The sequence below is a fragment of the Engystomops pustulosus genome, chromosome 2, assembly GCF_040894005.1.
Source record: "Engystomops pustulosus chromosome 2, aEngPut4.maternal, whole genome shotgun sequence".
In the NCBI taxonomy this organism is placed as follows: Eukaryota; Metazoa; Chordata; class Amphibia; order Anura; family Leptodactylidae; genus Engystomops; species Engystomops pustulosus.
This window is the reverse complement of record NC_092412.1, coordinates 202207264-202227256: the sequence shown is the minus strand read 5'-3', so window position 1 is coordinate 202227256 and position 19993 is coordinate 202207264. Positions and strand designations below refer to the sequence as shown.

Sequence of the window (19993 nt, the reverse complement as noted above, 5' to 3'; positions counted from 1 at the left end):
GCAAGCTGGAAACAGAGACAGCTCTTACATCATGGACATCAACAAACTCTAATACATCCAGTTGACGTAAATGAAGTTTGTCTGATTTCTCTCATTTTGTTACATGTAAAAGTGCTGTATGCTGTATATCAATATAGCAACACATATGATCATACAGATTTCATAATAAGCTCTACCAAATACCACCGATTTTGTCAATAGTAATGCATTTGTGCCACAAAAGACAATCTTGTTTTTGTTCTAATTGTATGACTTACTATAAAAAACCTTACTTTACATGGTCGTTCTCCTTCAGTATGCCCAAAGTGTACTTTCAAATCAATGTGACCCTTTATTACTCTATATATCTGCTACCAAGACTTTGCAACCTAAACCTTCCCTTACCAAGCGTTTCTAAAATCATATGGATACCACCAATACTTATCGATCAATATGAGTTAAGAAAGCTCAAGTGGATGGTCAAAGGTTGTGTATTGTGTATTTTTTATGACATACAGCTGTGAGGACTTTATACTACAATTGGTCTTTTAGCTAAAGTCAATATTACATGTTTTTGCAACTTATCATAGAATATATCATGTAAGGTGTAAGAATAGATATCAACATAAATGTATGGATATACTTTACAGTATACAGTATAGAAAGATTATAAATGCACCTACCCCCTGAAGACCTCAATCAGAATGACCTTTCTAGGAACATTGCCTTGGGTTTTAAATCTACTTGTCTTAAATGTTAATCTATAGCTAGCAATGATATTAAATATGAGATACATAGAAACAAATGATACCGAGAACACAATTTGTATTCACCTTCTGTCTTTTTCCAGTAAACTTTGACCTGAAGTTGATTATCCTGGTAGAACGGAGATCCAATTTCAAGCATGTGAGCTGTGCGTTTTCTTTGAGGCGGCACTAGAGTATCAGTCTTCATTTTACTAACTTTGGATACTTGATCCTCTGAAAATAATAAAATGATTTATTAGAATGTAGGCATCATCTAATATTAACAGTAATCAAAGGGAAACAAATCTAATGGTGGATGGATTTCATTATGTACTGTAATGATTAAGTAAACATGCAATATAATTTGTGAAAAAAAAACCTTTTTTGTCTAAACCAGGTTTTTGCTAATATTATATTTTTTTTAGTTAAGTATGTTCATGGTGTAATTTGTACATTATAGTAGGTATAATACATGTCACTCTCTCAATATTATACATCGGGTGCTCAAGTAGGTTACGATACCATCCAGATAGTTTCAGAAAAACTTGGTACTCCTTAGATAAATTTTCATAGTGGTATATTTTATTCAAGTGAAAAGTGAAATGGCAATCCAAATTTACATGCAAGGTTTCGGTCTATACACATCAGACTTTCATCAGGCACGGATTGCACAGTATACTGGCTTGGATGTAAGAATGCGGTGTTATGACCACTAAAGCGCACAGAGCAGGGAGAATCAGCGGGTACGTCCGCTATTCCTTCTAAGTCTTCCTTCTAGTCTGATGTGCATAGACCGAAACATTGCATGTAAATTTGGATTGCCATTTCCCTTTTCACTTGAATAAAATATACTATGTAAAGTTAGCAGTGCCAAGTCTTTCTGAAACTAATTTGTACATCATGTATCTCTATATCCCTGCCGTGACAGTAGGTCCAAAAACTTTTTTTCTTTTTTAATTTGTACATCATGGCACACAATCTGAAATCAGGCCCCTTACATTCCAATGCTATTATAGTGCAAGCATTTTCCAATGATCTCAAGGGATATTTTGAGTCTAAGATTTACTGCTGCTTTTGTGTCTCCTATAGTTAGACTTTAGTTATGTAATTATAGAAAAAAAAACTATTCCTGAACAACCCCTTTAAGTTTAGTTGTGGCCACTGTAACAAAAATGTTTTCACATTTATATAAAAGACAAGAGTTCAGGGCTATAGCTCAGCTCCACAAAATTTCAGTTGGGTGCTCCAAATCATGGAAAAAGTATAGGCTTTTTTTTAAAATTAATAAGACTTATTAATAAAAACAGCCTACACTTTTTCCATGAATTGGAGTGGCTAACTGTAATTTTTTTGGAGCTAAGCTATAGCCTGAACTCTTGTCTTTATATGTAGGAGTATACCCATTGTGTTTCTTTGGGTTATCAGAGGCTGCCACATGGACTAAGGCTATATCAGAATTTTTAGAAGCTGTTGTGGCTTGGACACAACCAAAGGAGGTGAGTGTTTATACACATCTATATACCTAAGGATGAGATATACAAACTACTGCACAACACCAGCGCTTTCCATTTTCTTTATGTTTATTACCTGTAAAGGTTCCACATGTAATATTTAGAAAAGATAGAAATCCTCCCATGTTTGGGTATGAAAAGCTATTTTTTGCATGTGTTTAATGGATACCCTATAATCTTACAGATCCTCCCCCACATATTCAGCCATGACTAGTAGTGGATATTATAGTGGGTATTGTAAGAATTTGCAAGTGTGTAGGTTTGAAAAGTGTACAACAAAGCTAATAGGAATGCACTGTATGATGACAGCAGTTTGCTGAAGGTAAACAGTAGTTGACTGCACTATTAATTATAAAAGTTAATTATTACAGGGAACCTGTCTGTAGGAGTATCCCTACACAAATGTACAATGTCCAATCAGTAATGACAGTAATGAGTGAATCCAACTGTGTAGGGGACACAAAGATAATGGTAACACTCAGCTAATTACTATATCAAAATGGAACTGCATAGCCAACTAAGATTATTATTTAACTAAAAAATCTCACACATCTCCAGAATGTCTTCCCAGCTTCATAAATTCTCTGGAATGCCCTACCTTGGTCTATCAGACTAATTCCCAACTGCCAAAGTTTCAAATATGCCCAAAAAACTCAATTTAATCACTTTATGTAGACCTGTCACATTCCCTAACTACATTTAAATTTGACCCTCTTTTTACTAAACATCTGTGTTGCCTCTTTTTCTCAAACTACCCTAACTGTTTTCTCCTCAGATCTATGTTACCCACTCGGCACCCACCCACTTCTACTATTTTGTGCCTTATATGCCAAAAGAATATAAGAAATGATACATTGGCCCCATTGTATCTGCTTTCAACTGTCCACAATAAATTCGAGAAAAAATTAGGAATGTCATAATAATATGCCATCTACAATTTCTACAATATAAACCAAATACCGAGAAACCAGAAGGTTGTTATTCATTTGCCTTTTTTGCATTAAATTTGACACATGCCATTTATTAATAACAATCTCACAATGTGTCCTTAAACACTCATAATTTATGAACACATATACTTACTAGAGGAGCTTGATGGTCCTGAGGAAAAGTATAAAGAGACCTTTGCACTCTTTAAACGCACTTGTCCCCAGTATGTTATAGCTTGAATCTCTACCATATAATTGCTGTTGGGCTGTAATCCTTCTAATGTTACAAAATTCAGGCTCTGAAATCCAAGAAAACACTACAGTTAAATATGATCAACGTTTGCCAAACAATCTATTTAAATTCTAAAGCCAACTTTACTCTTTTTGGTCAACAGAGAATTTACAATTAAAAGTAAAAAAAAAAACTTTGTAATTACAGTATGAATCGGCTGGTACATCTTTTGTGGCTAAACTGCAGATGCTAGTTTTGGTTTAACTGCAATAGTATGTGACAATGAAATAGTATGTCACAGTGAAAGGTCATCTATTATCAGTTTTACTGATGGTAGATGTGTCCTACTAAGAAGTTCCCGAGGAACAATGTTCCTCAGGACTTCTTTTATTATAACTCTACAGAGTTATAAAAATTATTCTGATGTAGCCAGAGAGCCTGGGGCACTCTGGCTACATCAACGGAGCACCTCAGAGCACATTGTATTTCAATTCATTCACTCCCCCTGTTACACTAGCAGTCCCTATTGGTTCCACCCATCAGCTGTTTTATGCACTGTGGGACTGCTTGCTCAAATAAGGGAGTGAGTAAATTAAAATGCAAAGCACTCTGAGGTGCTCAGTTGACATAGTTGGAAGCTCCATTCCAATTATAATAATTTTATAACTCTGTTAGAGAGTGCCGCAATCATGAGGAGCCTCTTTGTAGGACACATCTTAGTAAAACTGTACGGTAGAGGTCCTTTAAGCCTGTCAATTAGCTGCAATCCACATATGGTATCCACTCAGCTGAAAAGGTACTACGATTGAACATTGACACTAGGCCTGAACAAATGCTGGTACATTTATTAGGTACTCAAATATCATGCAAATAAAGAACTATTTTATTATCAATAGATTGTGACATTTTGGTCAGACATGACCTTCTTCAGACACAGAATGCCGGAGGAAAAAAGGAGAAAAAGCAGAAAAAACTTAAGCCTCTTTGAGGTGAAAAGCGTAACGGAGATGCAGTTGGTGGGCCACCGTTGTCTTCTCACATCTTCTCATCTGCCGACACATCACCCGCAGTTCTCCATTACCCCTTCACCCTTGCAGAGGCTTGCCTTTATTCTGATTTTTCTCCTCTTTCCATCCAGCAATCTGTGCCTGAAGAAGGTCATGTATGACCGAAATGTCACAATCTACTGTGGATTGCTTTGTATAAATTGATAATAAAAAAGCCCCTTATTTGCATGATATTTAAGTGCTAAGTTAATTTCTATGGAATATTATGGATTGGTTTCCTACTAAAGCACCTAAAGGTTTATATAGGAGTGAAGTGTACAGACTCCAGACCAAATGTCAGCCAACTGGACAGAAAGAAAGTAACCACAACAGAGTATATACACATAATCAGATCAACTGATATGTTTGTTTACCCCTTCTGTTGTCTTCCTACGCTTCTTCTTAGCTGGAACAACAGATTTACCATGGGATGTCCAGCTCCAAAACACTTTATAATGATGTACAGGAATATCAGGTTCTTCTGGAAGATCCCAGGTGACCCTTACAGTAACAGTGCCATCATTGTTTGTTGTTGAGTTGAAAATTTTGAGATTAGTTGGTGCTGGTGGAGCCGATGGATCTAGATAGATTAAATATTTAAGGATTTAATACTTCATATTTTCTTTCTTGGCATTACAGTGTTACAAACGTTAACAGGTTTAATAGGAAGGTATGACTAAATGAAAATATATTTATAACTATGGGAGACCATTTAAACAATATTGGTATAAATGAACAATAACTTATAGTAAATATGTTAAAGAAGAGCGATTATAGAACAATATTAAAAAGAAAGATGGATGATAAAAAGTGGTAGTAAAGAATGCAATAATCATATGATAGGGTATCCCAAGATGAAATTATGTTATCGATAAGTAATTTGAATTCAGCCTGAGCAACTGGCATAACATGTATGGTGAATTCCCACAAATTCCTAGATAACACATAGACACATATAGGATACATTGCCAATCACTTTGTGTTATCAGATTACTTTCTTGTAGAATATTGCTAATAGATGTTTGTTTTTTGATACACATATCTTTACATATTAGGCCTAAGAAAAGATAAGAACGGGCACATCTGTAATTAATAGAATACCTAATACATAACAAGAGTCATACTGTAGGAAACATTTATGCTCTTTAAAACCTGATTAGTCATGCATCTGTTTTCCCCAGGTGTGACATTTTGTAGCCTTCTGTTGCGTTATTTTATACTTTATATTGACCTGTCTTCTGGAACTTGTTCACAGTGTGATGCATCTCTGCTCAATTTGAAATAAGTCACAATACAGTCACAGAAATGTATTTCATATGAGCCTCTGCGAGTACAAAAATAGCAGGTCAAGTGGAGCGTCACTCATAGATCGAGAACAAAAAGAGGTGGAACTTGAAAGCATTCACCAAAATGAGGTCAGGCGAGCTTTTAACTTCACGCTGCACCTGGATGTTTTTGCTGTGCTAAATTAGCTATTCAATACATTTCCACGCTCACTGCATTGGTTAAATAATCAACATACTACGCTGAATCCATCTTCTTTGTTTGGAGTAATCTTCTATTATCCCAAAGAAATGAACAGTAATTTGTATTCATTGTGTAACAGATGTTAGAAATAAAGGAATGGAAAAAACTTCTACTAAAAATGAGATGACGAGAGAAGGCAATTACTCCGTCTCAGGTATGAGTGTTATGTGTTTAACTTTGTGTTCTATTTTTATTCCACAACAATGAAAAGAGTTCCCACTAAGGAAATGTATCCCCTATGCACAGTATAGGGGAAAAATGTCTAATCGCTGACGGCCTGACTGAGCAAATGGACCCTCAATGATCATGAATAATCTTGGCCCATCTGAATGGAGAGCTGGCAAACCTCCTTGACCAATGCTCCATTCATTTCTTCGGCCTGTGGTATATCAATGTATATTGTCTAATTCCCCATAAAGGCAGAGAACAGGAACAGTAATAGAATTCTGAAGATGCTTAGATGACAATGTAACATCTAGCAGATGAAATTCTTATAGAATTGAATGGAACCATTTATCTCTTATTCTATATCTTAAATTTAAAAATATCTTTAGCTTTTGCGTTATATTTGTTATAATCAATATAATAGGGCACATTTATTAAGAAAGATGGAAACTTCACTAGGTGAAGGTGCTCTTTCTGTGTATGATGCTCGGTGCGACTGATTCATTAAGATCATGCGCCAGAAATCATGAATCTTTCGCTTCCCTGCACTGGGCCGACAGAGTTCACCAAATTTATTGTGGTGCATCTTTAACATATGGCGTGAAACACAATTTGCATGTTAAATACGGTGCTCAGTGCGGCTCAGTTGGACTGAGAGCCGGAACACCCCCTAATTAGTGTCGCATGGAGGCCAGCGCAGCTGCGCCACAAAAGGGTCGTGTGTGACACAATAGTGGCGGAGACACTTCTTAAATACCTGTGCAAGCAGTTTACACCTACAAGAATGTGCAAAGTTCGACAGAAGTGCAGGGCAAAGCCCTTAGTAAATGTGCCCCATTTCATAAGCAAAAATGTCAGATTTGTTACATGTTTTAGACATTTTTTGCACCTTGACTTTTTTCAAAGGAATCTAGAAAAGGAGTGATGGGTAAGTGTAGCCCTAAAAGATAACAATGATGGCCGCCAGGTGCAATTTTGGTAAAAAATACTAAAAAAAGCCAACAATGATGTACTGTAGGTTTGAGAAAATATTAATAAACCTGTGTTATTCTGATAGTAATAATAGATGAAAAAACTAAAATATTTACTATATTAATATGAACTAACTAGAGCCTTCAGGATATCTGGCATAATTTGACTTTAGAAGGAAGGAGGTCATGTTCTTACAACATTGTAAATGTACATCATTTTGTATCTTTAAAGCTATAGATTGAGGCTCCTTAATTAAAATTACTGATAAATAGAGGTAGTTCCCCAGATTTCAAAACATGAAGCTGGTGGAACCTTTTGGGTTATAGCAAACTTTCTTTAGCAACCTTTTGCTGCTATAACATGGAATAAAGGATCACCATCTTCAACACTTATAATCTGGACTGCCGCCTTTTCTGTGGATTACATACATGAGTTCATTGCCAAGGACTTTGTGGCTTCGCACCCATGCCTTATTAGGTCAATGCGCTGCTCTGGACTTTTGTTTATTACTAGATAGACACATAGATGTCTAGTCCCTGTTTACTTGGCTCAATGTCTGACTATGATGAGAAATCTTAGAACTAAAATAAAATTTCAAACGTTCAAAAAAATAGCATTTTGCTGCAAGACATAATAAATGTAAAATATGTCTATTTTAGTCTTATATCATTTTATCTCCTAACTTAAAGTTTGGCTTGGTGGTAGAGACAAGCTTCTCAGCACTTAAAACATTAAAGACATATCCTTAGGATTCCATAGCGCTCAACAAATGACACACATAAGCCAGCTGCTCGACATTAGAAAATCATTAGTCCCATGAGGGGGAGAGAAAGATTTTTATTGAAGGCTGGGGGTGTGTGCTCTGATTTTACTAGCACCAAGCAATGGAACCATGAAATCACTCTCCATATGAGATTTAAGCCTCAAGAAAGAAACAAATAGCCTTTTTTTTCCCCATTCCTACACTTACTACCAGCCATTTATGTAGAAATATATGACACACTTGACTTGGCCAAAGTTTAAACATTGTAATTAAATTTATTGTTTAAAACATAACTAAAGTTTTAACAAATTTGCATTAAATCAATAGAGAAGATGATCATAGTAAATTTAAGACTATACTTTATTTTAAAAATGTCCTTCTTTTTCTCCTTCCTTTCTTCCCAGTTTGTGTAAATCAGCTTTCTGTCTTGTATACACTGATAGATGAGAGATAAAGATACCTGACATAGGATTTAACAGCTTATGGCGTGGATTTTACTTGTTCCATCTAGGAAAACCTATTTGCATACTTCCAAGAATCCCCTAATGGAACATCAGCTATAAGTCTACACACTTGAATGAAGGATTAATACTTTCCCACCTCCAAACATTTATGTTCATATTCCTGTATTGGTAATATCAGATAATGTGCTAATGAAGCAAATAACATGCTAACTATTGGAAACGCAGAGTTTTATGTTGGAAAAGTACATTGAAAGAATCAGCTCTATAACAGTATTTTTTAGCTCTATAGCAGAAAATAAATTAGTTCTAATCCAGAAATGGTACATTTATCTATTGAGAAAATAAATTGATAATATTATAATATTGATAATATAAAGTTTATAAAAAGTGTTATTCAAGGGTGAACATTGAGGCCAAATTATTAATACTTGTGCTTCATGCACCAGTCTTAAAAATGGATACATTACATGTGTAAAATGCCAACATTACTAAAATGTTTCAACTTCCAGGTTTTGCCACATTGTACCCACTTTTAAAAAAAAAAACAACAAGTCAAAAAGTCCCAAATTCCATGGCCTGTACAAAAAATGTAAGCTTTTACATGCCTTGTGTGCCAAAATGCTGGTGCACATGACATGCCGGTACTATTAACTTTAAGACCAGCAGTCATTTATTAACGTTACTTTGATAACATTTTGGTGTAGCTGGTGTAAAATGTTTCAGTGCAAACAAACAGAGTGACATGTTAAAGGTACCGACTCAATATATAGTTTTTGGAAAAATATCAAATATCTTTATTTAAATTCCTACTACAGACAAGTTAAAAACATTTAAAAGCACCAACATGTGCAAATTCATGTCCTATGTAATCAGTCAAATATGTGCAAAATGATGCAAGGATTACAATAGCAGCCACGTAGATATGTGCAAAGAATAAGCAGTAGTTGCTGGCCAGCCCCCCCTCCTGTCATCCCGGTGATATCTTTTCATTTATTTAGCCATTTCACAGCATATAGAGCTTTGACTGTATTTATTTATGCTTTATATTATACTAGGAAATTGATTGCACCGTGCGGGCATTACAGGGGAGAGGGTTTCACAGCAACCACTGCTTACTCTTTGCACATATCTACGTGGCTGCTATTGTAATCCTTGCATCATTTTGCACATATTTGACTGATTACATAGGACATGAATTTGTACATGTTGGTGCTTTTAAATGTTTTTAACTTGTCTGAAGTATGAATTTAAATAAAGATATTTGATATTTTTCCAAAAACTATATATTGAGTTGGTACCTTTAACCTGTCACTCTGTTTGTTTGCACTGAAATGCTTGTTTTTGACATGCGGTACCAATATTGGCCATTAACTGATGTAAAATGTGCAACTTTAAATAGATTTAAAGGACTATTCCCAAATGTTTTGGAGAATACCAGTAATTTTGGGGAAGTTGACAGTTTTGTTTTTCATTTTTGAGGAAAAAACACCCTTACTGCTACATTCAAGAAGACAATATTGACCACAAAATGATTAGAATTGAACTTCTCTCTTCTCTAGCATTATAGCATTCTTGTGTTCACATAGTAAAATTATCAAAAGAAAAGCCACTCATAGAAACCAATAACAATGGCTTTCATTTTTAAAGAGAACTATCCAAAAAATTACAGCTTCGTTGTTGTTGGTTACAATGAGTAGGACAGACAGATTTTAGGTTTGTTTCAGATAAGTATATTTTATCTGATTAAATGCTGATTATATACTAATGCATCAGTTCTCTCTCATAGACTATAAAATGCACATATTGAAGGAAAAATAGGCAAAACTAAGACATACAGACTTTTTCAAATACAAAAAATTGGACACATGAAGAGCACAATAGATTATAACCTCTGTACACCAGACCTCACAATATGAAGGTCATATGGATTGTGAGTATACCTATCTGCAGTAAACCTTGGACAGTTTCATAAATCTGCCCCTATAATGTATAGGACACACGCTAGAGTCTGAACAGCCAAATATTTGCGGGAGTTGGATCTTTAGTGCATGCTCCAGTGTCATCTGAGTCCGTGGATGCATTAACTTGATAAGTGAGTAGTTTGTGAGTAATGTATTGATTTTTATTTTTGCTATGTTCATTTTTAATTGCTAACCGGTGCCGGTGAGTGCAGAGAATGGCCAGAAAGTGGCTGATATATGTTAACATTTGACCTGCCTTTTATATGAACTGAAAATTACTAAATGGTTCTAGAAAACAAGATTGTGTTATTATTACACAAAAGGACTCTGATTGTTCCTGAGACAGTATTGCACTATGACTTGCACCAGGAACCAGCCCAATTTTAATTGTATTTTCCAGAGGATCGCCACCACTCACAAGAATAGAAGCCCTGTTTCTCCTAACTGATGACGTACCACTTATGTTTGTCAGATCCACACCAATTCGATTGTTATCCTGTATCCTGTGGATTCAAAAGATTGATGTGGATTACCAGAACCATCTCAAGTTTAATTATAAAAAAAATCCACAGGATCTCCATTGATCACAAGATCACATTGTTCCTACTATATGATGAAGTGCCAATTACATTAATTAAATTGTTTTCCCCTATGCTGTGGATTAGACTTTGACTAACACTTAGACATTGTTGTAATCCTAAAGGAGCCATTAGAACTCATACCTACATACAAATTAATGTTGCAATTGTTAAGGGAGAAATCTCAAGACTATTCTTAGTATGTTGCTTGTGTGCGCAAAATACATTTGTTATCTCTTCATGTGATCAGATAACTGTCTACAACTACTATGAAATTGCTCTGTTTCAAAGATGGAATCTTTGTTTTAAGAGTAATCCCTAAGATGGTGATTGTGTCTGAGACTGCACCCAAAGATGGTGCTGGCATCTGAGATAAGACTGAAATGTGACCACCCTGTAACTTTGGGCATCTATGATCTTCCTATCAAAGAGAGACACAGAACACAGCTAACAATTCCTACTCTTGTTTCTATATGAATTTCTGCATTTTTTTACATTTCCTCTTCCTCTGACCAAGAGGGAATTATACCGGAATATCTTTTTCCCCTGGTGTAATCCTTACACATGTACTTGGTAGAAATCAATTTGGACAAGAGCAAAATTTGGACAAATATAAAATAGGGGTCTCCCCATAAGGAGATTGTCCATCTTAACATAATTACTAACCCCCGGAAAAAGTTTCATCATTAACAGAAAACAAGAGACTGGGGAGGAGTGAGAAATGTTATAAAATCTTTTCAAGGTTTCTGTTCAATTAATATTTGGTTTCAGAGATGGTGTCTGTATTCTTGATATACAGATCAGCTTAACAAGGATGGGTTTCTTTTACATTTTTCATTCCCATGTTGGGCACAGTAGGTATTATTATCCATTGGAGTCACCGTACCATAAGGAGGTAGCTCACAATATGAACTCATTTACCTCATGACACAGTTTATGTACTTTTCTTGCATTCATTGTTCCTAGGGTTGAGGTCACATCAGCATCATCAGATTTTTTTTACATTGTCTATACTGGTGGCCATTGGTAGGTACTGTATTACCAGTTGTATTGTATAAATATAATAAAAGGAGGCGTTTATGTACCGGATTTAGTGACATTAAATACAAAGAATATCTATATTTATCTCTTTACAACCTTTATGACGTAAAACCATACTGTTACTTTTACTATACTGTCCTTTTGAGTCTGACAACAAAGAAGTCCACAACACATACATTGTTGAGTAAAACCAGAAATACAAGTTTTCGAAGGTGAACTGTCATATACAGTTAAAAGGCAATACACTGAAGGATGTGAAAGAAATCACACAAGATAAACACAACCTATTAAACTAAATGTTTCCAGAGCACAAGGATCACTAGATGTATGCAAAGTTAACAGTACATATGGTACTTAGATTTTAGTAAGATTTACTTGGTTGTTTGATTTTTACAAACCATTTATATATGAAGGCCATTCACCCTAGAAATTTGTGACAGAGAAAATTTTAAAAGAACTTTTCATATACAGCTGTAAATGTAATGTCGTAGGCATGGGAAGACTGCCAATTAAGGTCACCTTGTAGGCATGTGAAGACTTAAAGGCATTGCCACTCCACTAGGGGGTTCTGGGAAAATATGCAAATACGTTTGCCAGGATGGGATAAGGAAAACTCTTAACTCGTGACCCTTCGCTACCATGTAAGGCAGTTCCCTTGACATCAAGCATGAACTTCAGGAAGCCTAATGACATGATGCAGATTAAAATCAAGCCAGTATATCTATTCCAGAAGGAATTGTAGACAGCGCTGTTTCAATGTGGTTGCATCTCTTCAGTAGGGAACTGGTTTGGCTAAATAAGAGGCTTTTGACTAAGATTGGAAAGTATGAGTTCCCCTTACAGAGACTACCAATTCAGGCTGCCTTGTAGGTGTGTGGAGACTTATAGCCATTGACGCTCCACTACGAGATTCTGTAGTAGGCATTCACTTCTATATAGATGCTTTGTTTATCAGCTGCCCTATTCTGGACACGAGACCACAATGTCTACAGCTTATTGGTAGTTGGTGTTAATCACCACCTCTTGTTTTATACACACTCATGCACCGGAATGTGTGCACTTTGCAGTCCATATGACTTGTGAGTGCCACTCACACTGCCAATGTTAATAGATAATGAATGCTAGGCAGGCAGAGATAGAACCTTCCCTATAGTTTGCATTGCCGGCAGATGGCTTACCCATGGCACAGTGCATGGTTTAACAGGTTTGTGTGCCTAAGCCCTTAAAGGGGTTGTGTCACCATAGCAAGTGGCTGTAAGTGGGTCCAATGCATTGTGACAAGTACTTTCACCATTTACACTTATTACAAAATATGCAGGCTTACTGAGATAGCTCCTTTTGTCCTGGTTGCTGGCGCCCCCTAGTGGTAGCTGTGTCCCGTCCTGAGCAACAGCTGATCTGGCCGAGTCTGTGCACAAACATTCCCCCAGCTGCTCTGCACTACAGATCACTCCACGGGCTCACAGCTCCTCTCCACACTGAGAGATCAGCTGACACACTGCAGCCAATAGGAAGTGAGACAGGGGGCAGAGAGCTCAGCCGTCTACATACAAGTGAATGAGGTGATTTCCACTGCTTCACAGTTGCTTCCAGCAGCAGATACAAGGTAACTACAGCCAGATAGACATGGCTATCTGCTGCACAGAGGAGTCCTCCCCTAAAATGGATCATAGCAATGTAGCAGCCCTTCCTCCCTCCACCATTAGTCAGGTCACACAGGAGCCTACAGCAACAGATACAAGGTAACTGCAGCCAGACATGACATCTGCTGCACAGAGGAGTCCTCTCCTAACATGGATCATAGCAATATAGAAGCCCTCTCCTCCCTCCGCCATTAGTCAGGTCACACAGGAGGCTGCAGAGATAACACAAGTAACAGGCTGAGCTCTGACCTCTCCTGATGCAGTCCTCCTCCTGTACTCTCCTCCATGCACTGTCCCTCCATGCTACACTGCTGTCCTGCAAAGGGCCCCCTGTCCCTGACTAGCAGGGAAGTAGCTAAAGATCAGTAACTTGTGAGAAGCTGTCACCTATTTATCTATGCATCCATGCATGTCAGCCTGACCGACCATGATGCTGTGAGAATACATAGTACATGTGTACTATGTGCAGTGTTTAGTGTAGTGTGCAGGGGGCGCCAGATTCAGGATTTCTGTCGCACGTTCTTCATGAATCTGGTGCCCCCTGCATGCTTTGACAGACTGCACCAACTTTTTTTTGGTGCACTTTTAACATGGGGCGTATGACACATTTCAATTGGACTTCTATTGGATCAGTAATGCAGGGACTATTTGAGCACAGCAGGTGGAAGGAGACTCTGAAGGCTGAATGCTCTGCAGCAATAACTGCCGTGGGAAGTGCTTTCCATGTGCCTGGCTAGGCCCCTCCCACATCTGCTTCTGTGTGGAGCAGAATAGAGGCTGAACAAGCATCATAATAACAAATAGAAAGGTATCTTTACTTCCAGGTAACCTTTACAAATAGATTTTTGAAATATTTTAACCTCTTTGACAGCATTTGCAGTCAATTGTTTCATGGCATAACCCCTTTAAGTGGTTGTTGCATAATAGAATGATATATCCCCTTCCTTGCAGCTTTCCCATTTATGAAACCTGGTGGTTTTTGCTGTGGTGTATATGCAGGTTTGTCTATAGCCCCTTAGATCTTAAATCCTTTATAGCACATATAGGGGCACATTTAATTACGCGTTCACCGAAAGTGCATTTGCGGAACCTTAGTAAATAAGCCCCACAGTGGAGTGACAGGTAAGTAATCAGAAAATTAACTTTAGAACTTTTGTCTGATGTACACTCAACTTGGTAGGTTATTCTGATATAGAACTACTTTTTGTTTATTTCACAGAGTTTGTCAGATGAATAGATATGGATAAACAGGAATGGTCTATCTCAAACAACATTGTGGTGCTAGTGGTAGTTAGCCGAAAACTTATATGGTTAGGGTGAATATCATTGGTTTTTAATGTATTTGGTGTCACAATATATGTAAAAAAGTGCAAAGAAAAACAGTGTTCAGGGCACAAATTTTCTTAATCCATTGCATATCTTTCTAAATTCAACTATTTATTTAAGGTTTTTCAATTTGTCGGTAAAAAAATTATGCTGATCTGAGATGATGGTTAAATGGTAAAGGAAATGGTTAGTTTGTTCATGTACTGTATATTGCAAATGCACAAAGAAAAGGTTTGTCTACATCTGGAAGAAGTGGAGACATGTAGGATGTTAGGAATTTTCCAGATGGGCACTTTTATAAATATAGATCACATGTAACCAGTGTTCCGAACCACAGTCCATGGTCCTGGCAATCCTTTGCTTCAAATGCGTCATATTCAGGGTAAATGCTTCGGATGAATACTTGCAGTTTACTCAGTTTCTCAGGGTGAGGCAGCAAAATTTAAACATCACAACTGGAAATGACTTGGATTCTAGCAATGGGAGTAGGTTAGTATGAATGAAAAGGATCTACGGTCATTACTATGAAATATTATGTCAAAATGTCTTGGTATTCTGGATCAAAACTTTTCTTCCAATATGTTATAATGTTATATGTATGCTGCTTCTCTGTGTATTGAACTGTGTCTGGTTTCAGGGAATTGTGGGTCCTGCAATCAACTCACCGGCAGAGCTCTTGGGAGTCATTACCCAACCAATCTACTATTGATGACCTATTCCAAGAATTGGTTCTGGTAATGTGAAACATGCATAATGTGAAGACTTGATAAGTTTTACTAACCTTTCGATGAGCGGAAGTGTTTGCTTGGTGCTGTAAAGCCTCTTGTTCCATGCACATTAACAGCGGCCACTCTGAACTGGTACCACCTGCTTGGTCTGACATCAGAGAGCAGTACCCTTTCATCTGTGGTCTGATTGAGAAAATTCCATACTGATTAGATTTAAATGGAAGCAATATGCTTGTTACTGACACAATAAAAAGGGATTAGGAAATAATTAAATACATGTTTTACCTTTACATTTTTTAGTGAAAAAAAATGGTATATTTATATTTTCATTTAATAAATGTAATTAATTTTTTATGACAAACCCATTTAATAAAAAAAGTACTATACTATATTAGCACTTTTGTACCTTTGTGATAAAAAAGTACTTCTATGCTACTTGAGGCTAAAATGACAAAAATTGCCCCTTTCCCCTTTCCTCTGCAGCTACTGAGAGTGATGTACTCATGACAATAGTGGATCTGATTGGGTGCTCTTTTAATGTGCTCATTTATTTATTTTTTTTTATTTTTTTGGGCGGGGGGGATTCATATTCTTCAATATATAATTATTTTATATTATAATGGAGAATAGTAAGTCAAACGTCAGTTTAGCCGAGGCCAATCTCAATAACTAAATTTAACTACACAGAATTGTTCAAATTTATAACCTGTTAAAAGAGGGCCCAAGTAAAGTTTTCTAGCTGCGTAATTGGTCATTTACAATGTATGCCGCAAAGCTGTGTTTTTCGAATGGTTTACATTTATTATTTTAGCTTCGTCATCTAAGCATTTCTGCTGCAAATGTGTTTTATTTGGCTATCAAGACAGGGGCTGACTTGGAATCAATGGATTTATAAAATGACCATTCAGTGACCCCATTAGTTTAATGTATGTCTTTGACGTGATGTATGGGGCTAGGTAACCGTCGTGTAGGTCAAATGCATTCAAACGCTGTGTGGCCTTCTCATTTTCTCTTCGATTTGCTTGATGTGTCTTATCTCTCCATGTTTATCCTGATGAAAGAAAATTTCTCCAAGTGTCTGCTGAAATTAATACCATGTCTAAGGTTATTTAAACTAAGGAATTAAACTCTGTAAAGAAAAATATTCTTATTTCAGGGACGGAGCTAGGCTGTGGGGTAGACACTAACCACTCTAAACTGCCCAGGATATGAATAGCCATTTGTTCACCTATTATTTTTGGAGTTTTGTAATACTTATCCAGAAGTGTTACTTTCTTTTTTTATGTTATATAACATATTCATCTTAGGGCATTGGTGCCTATGTGTTCCAACTATTTCTGCACATAATAAAGCTTCACCCCCTTTACTGACACCATGGCTGCTCTTGGAGAAAACAGTATATTGCATTTTGGGCTTTGTATTTGGATTGAAGAGCGGTTAAACAGTATGCAGTGGCCAAAACAACACAAATCACTGTTGTGCTATATATATATATATATATATATATATATACATATATATATGCATGTCATCACCCTGTTCCATTATAGTTTTGAGGTGTGGAGAGAGTCTCTTACCTTGTGAATACACCAGCCTCATAAGTTAGGATTCCTTGTATTTGGTTTAGATACTACAAGTCATAAACAGTACCTTGGGAAAAATATATGTGGTTGGCAGATCTGCTTCAACAAAATGTGATAAAGTTCAAAATGTGATATTCAGCTACTGAATAGTAGAGATTCAATAAACCTATCTTTTTTTATTAATTTTCAAAAAATGTTTTTAATGTTCTGTTTTTGCAAAAATATTAATAACAGAACCCTAACAGATATGTTGAAAACAAAGAATAATGGAAACCATCAATAGTCCATTGAAATCAATGGACATTTAAAGGGATTTGTTAGACTTCAGTGAATATCACATATACTGTATGTCAAAAGTGAATCAGAAAGTATTTAAATTACAATGTGCTGTGTGAAAATCACCAGATTCATACCAAAATTACAAATAATTTGCAATTTATTAATAAATTTGCTAATCTCTAGCTATTACCTAAGAGTTAAGGTAGAGTAAGGTAAGGTAAGGTAAAGTATTGACCAAAAAATTTAAATAGTAAAATGCTTTACTATAAGTTAATATCAAGTTACGGTATATATTCGAGACGATCTCAGTAAAAGCAAAGGTACCTAATTTTAACTAAAAAGAATGGGAAAACCTATTGAGTATAAGCCTAGTGTGAAATGCATTGGTTACAGACTCCGACCAATATATAGCTAGCCAGTCACCTGCCCCCCATTATGTAGCTAGCCAGTGCATGCCCCCAGTATATAGCTAGACAGCCCCCTGCCCCCAGTATATAGCTAGTCAGCCATCTGCCCCACAGTATAAAGCCAGCCCCCGGTATAATGCTAGCCAGCCTACTGCCCCACCCCCAGTATATAGCTAACTGGCTACCTGTCCCCAGAGTATAGCTAACAAGCCACCCTGGTATATAGTTGGCCACCCCCCCTGCCCCCAGAATATAGCCTGCCAGTCCACTACCCACCAGTATATAGACAGTATATAGACAGCCAGCACATGCCACCAGAATATAGCCAGCACATGACGCAGTAAATAGCAGGCCTATGCCTTCTACTATATAGTCAGGCAGCCCATGCCCCCCCTAGTATATAGTCAGCCCCCTGCCACCAGTATATAGCCAGAATTATGTCTACAGTATATAGTCAGCCCCTTGCCCCCAGTATGCACAGCACCTAAAAAAAATAAACTCTGTACTCACATTTCTGATGCCCTCCATAGGTCCTCCACTTCTTGATTGCTGTCGGTGGCCAATGGCAGGTCCTTGTGCACTAGTATCACACACACTATGACTTCAATGGCTATCATAGTGCGTGTGTGCTAAGCACAAGGACCTGCCGCTGGCCGGCGGCAGCGATGGAGAGGAGGACTTGCAGGTGGTGTTGAAAAGATGAGTATTTTTTTTGTTTTTAATAGCCTCGAGTACAAGCCGAGTTTAGCTTTTTCAGCACAATTTTTGTATGCAAGGTACACATAATATTTTAAGTTTAGCAAAAGTTTTCAAAACCAACAACTCACATAAAATGAAAGATCAGTAAACCTTCAGATTGAACTTTTTACTGATAGATTACTGAGAAGATCATAGCTTTTACTGGCAATTACCATTAAATGTCTAGTAAATGTCAATTTGTTCCATGAATTTGCAAAAATTACAAGATAAAAAATGTCAAGTAAAGTATTTTGCAAATGTTAAAAGCAATCTTAAAGTAATGCATATCGCATTAAATAGATTTGAAATTACATTTTCTAGATTAATTATTTAAATATTAGGATTGACGCATTGCATTACTGTGTGGTATAGAATCGAAAACACATTCTTGAACCAAAATGGTACAATTATTATTACACAATATTTACTGTGCCCAGTCACATTCAAGGACAAGTGACAAGTTGTCTAAACTATATAAACTCCTAAACACTGATGTTGCTGCCTCATATGAGAATAGCACATGAAGTGAATGGGCTCTTTATATAGGATTATATTATTTACAGGATTTCTATACAAAAATCAGAGACAATGCTAATAGGTATTTGCAGCATCCGGGTTTAAGATGTCTTTTTTTTTTTTTTGCCAATGATTGGTACTCTCACTCCACATGGATTTTGGTGGGGGGTGAAGTACTGGCCATACAGTCTTAAAAAAGACAAATAGGAATAAAGAAATACTCTTCTCTTTGAAAGGCCAGGCTCATTAGGATGAGGGGGTCCTATATTTAGATTTTTCATGCAGCTCTATCTCTATGTACACAATGTACACTATTGACACTGACTCTTCTTTGGAAATACAGCTAGAGATTTCGATTAGGAATCTTTATGCTTTTTAAAATATGGATCATATACCCATAATAAATTACAAAGGAATGTGTGGATGGGGAAGGGGACTCTCAAAACAGGTTATTAAGTGTTGGGTGCCCATGAAGAGGTAAGTGTTTCTGTATTGATTCATACCATCCATGGACATATCTTTGCATATATATTTGTGCTAAGGATTCATACAGATTTTTTTTATTTTTTTTTGTTTTCTTATATTTTTCATGGCCATCTTTTTCATTGACCATCTTTGCAATAAGCTTTGTAACTCTGTTTCCACCTCCAGAGGTTTCAGATGGCAAACATGTGGAATCTCTATTTTTATATTATTGATTGTAAGGATTGAGGGCTTAAAGTTAATTAGTTCAACTCTTTTGACCTGTCAGCAGATCTGGTAAATTCATAAGACCTTGGTGCTTACAATCTAATTCACTGTAATGCAGGCAACTAGAGATTCTTGCAAGGCCACACAAAGTTAATATTGATTCTCAGCC

General features: G+C 36.6%; 1 protein-coding gene across 1 annotated transcript in view; it reads right to left on the bottom strand.

The window, feature by feature from the left end:
* Window positions 1-19993, bottom strand: part of ANOS1 (anosmin 1) — a 109507-nt gene that overhangs the window by 22355 nt on the left and 67159 nt on the right. The window contains exons 6-9 of the mRNA XM_072137843.1: window positions 15665-15794; window positions 4818-5023; window positions 3320-3464; window positions 813-959 (exon numbers count right to left, since the gene is read on the bottom strand). Of these exons, the coding sequence (XP_071993944.1) occupies window positions 813-959; window positions 3320-3464; window positions 4818-5023; window positions 15665-15794 (628 nt within the window). The remainder of the gene's footprint in view (window positions 1-812; window positions 960-3319; window positions 3465-4817; window positions 5024-15664; window positions 15795-19993) is intronic.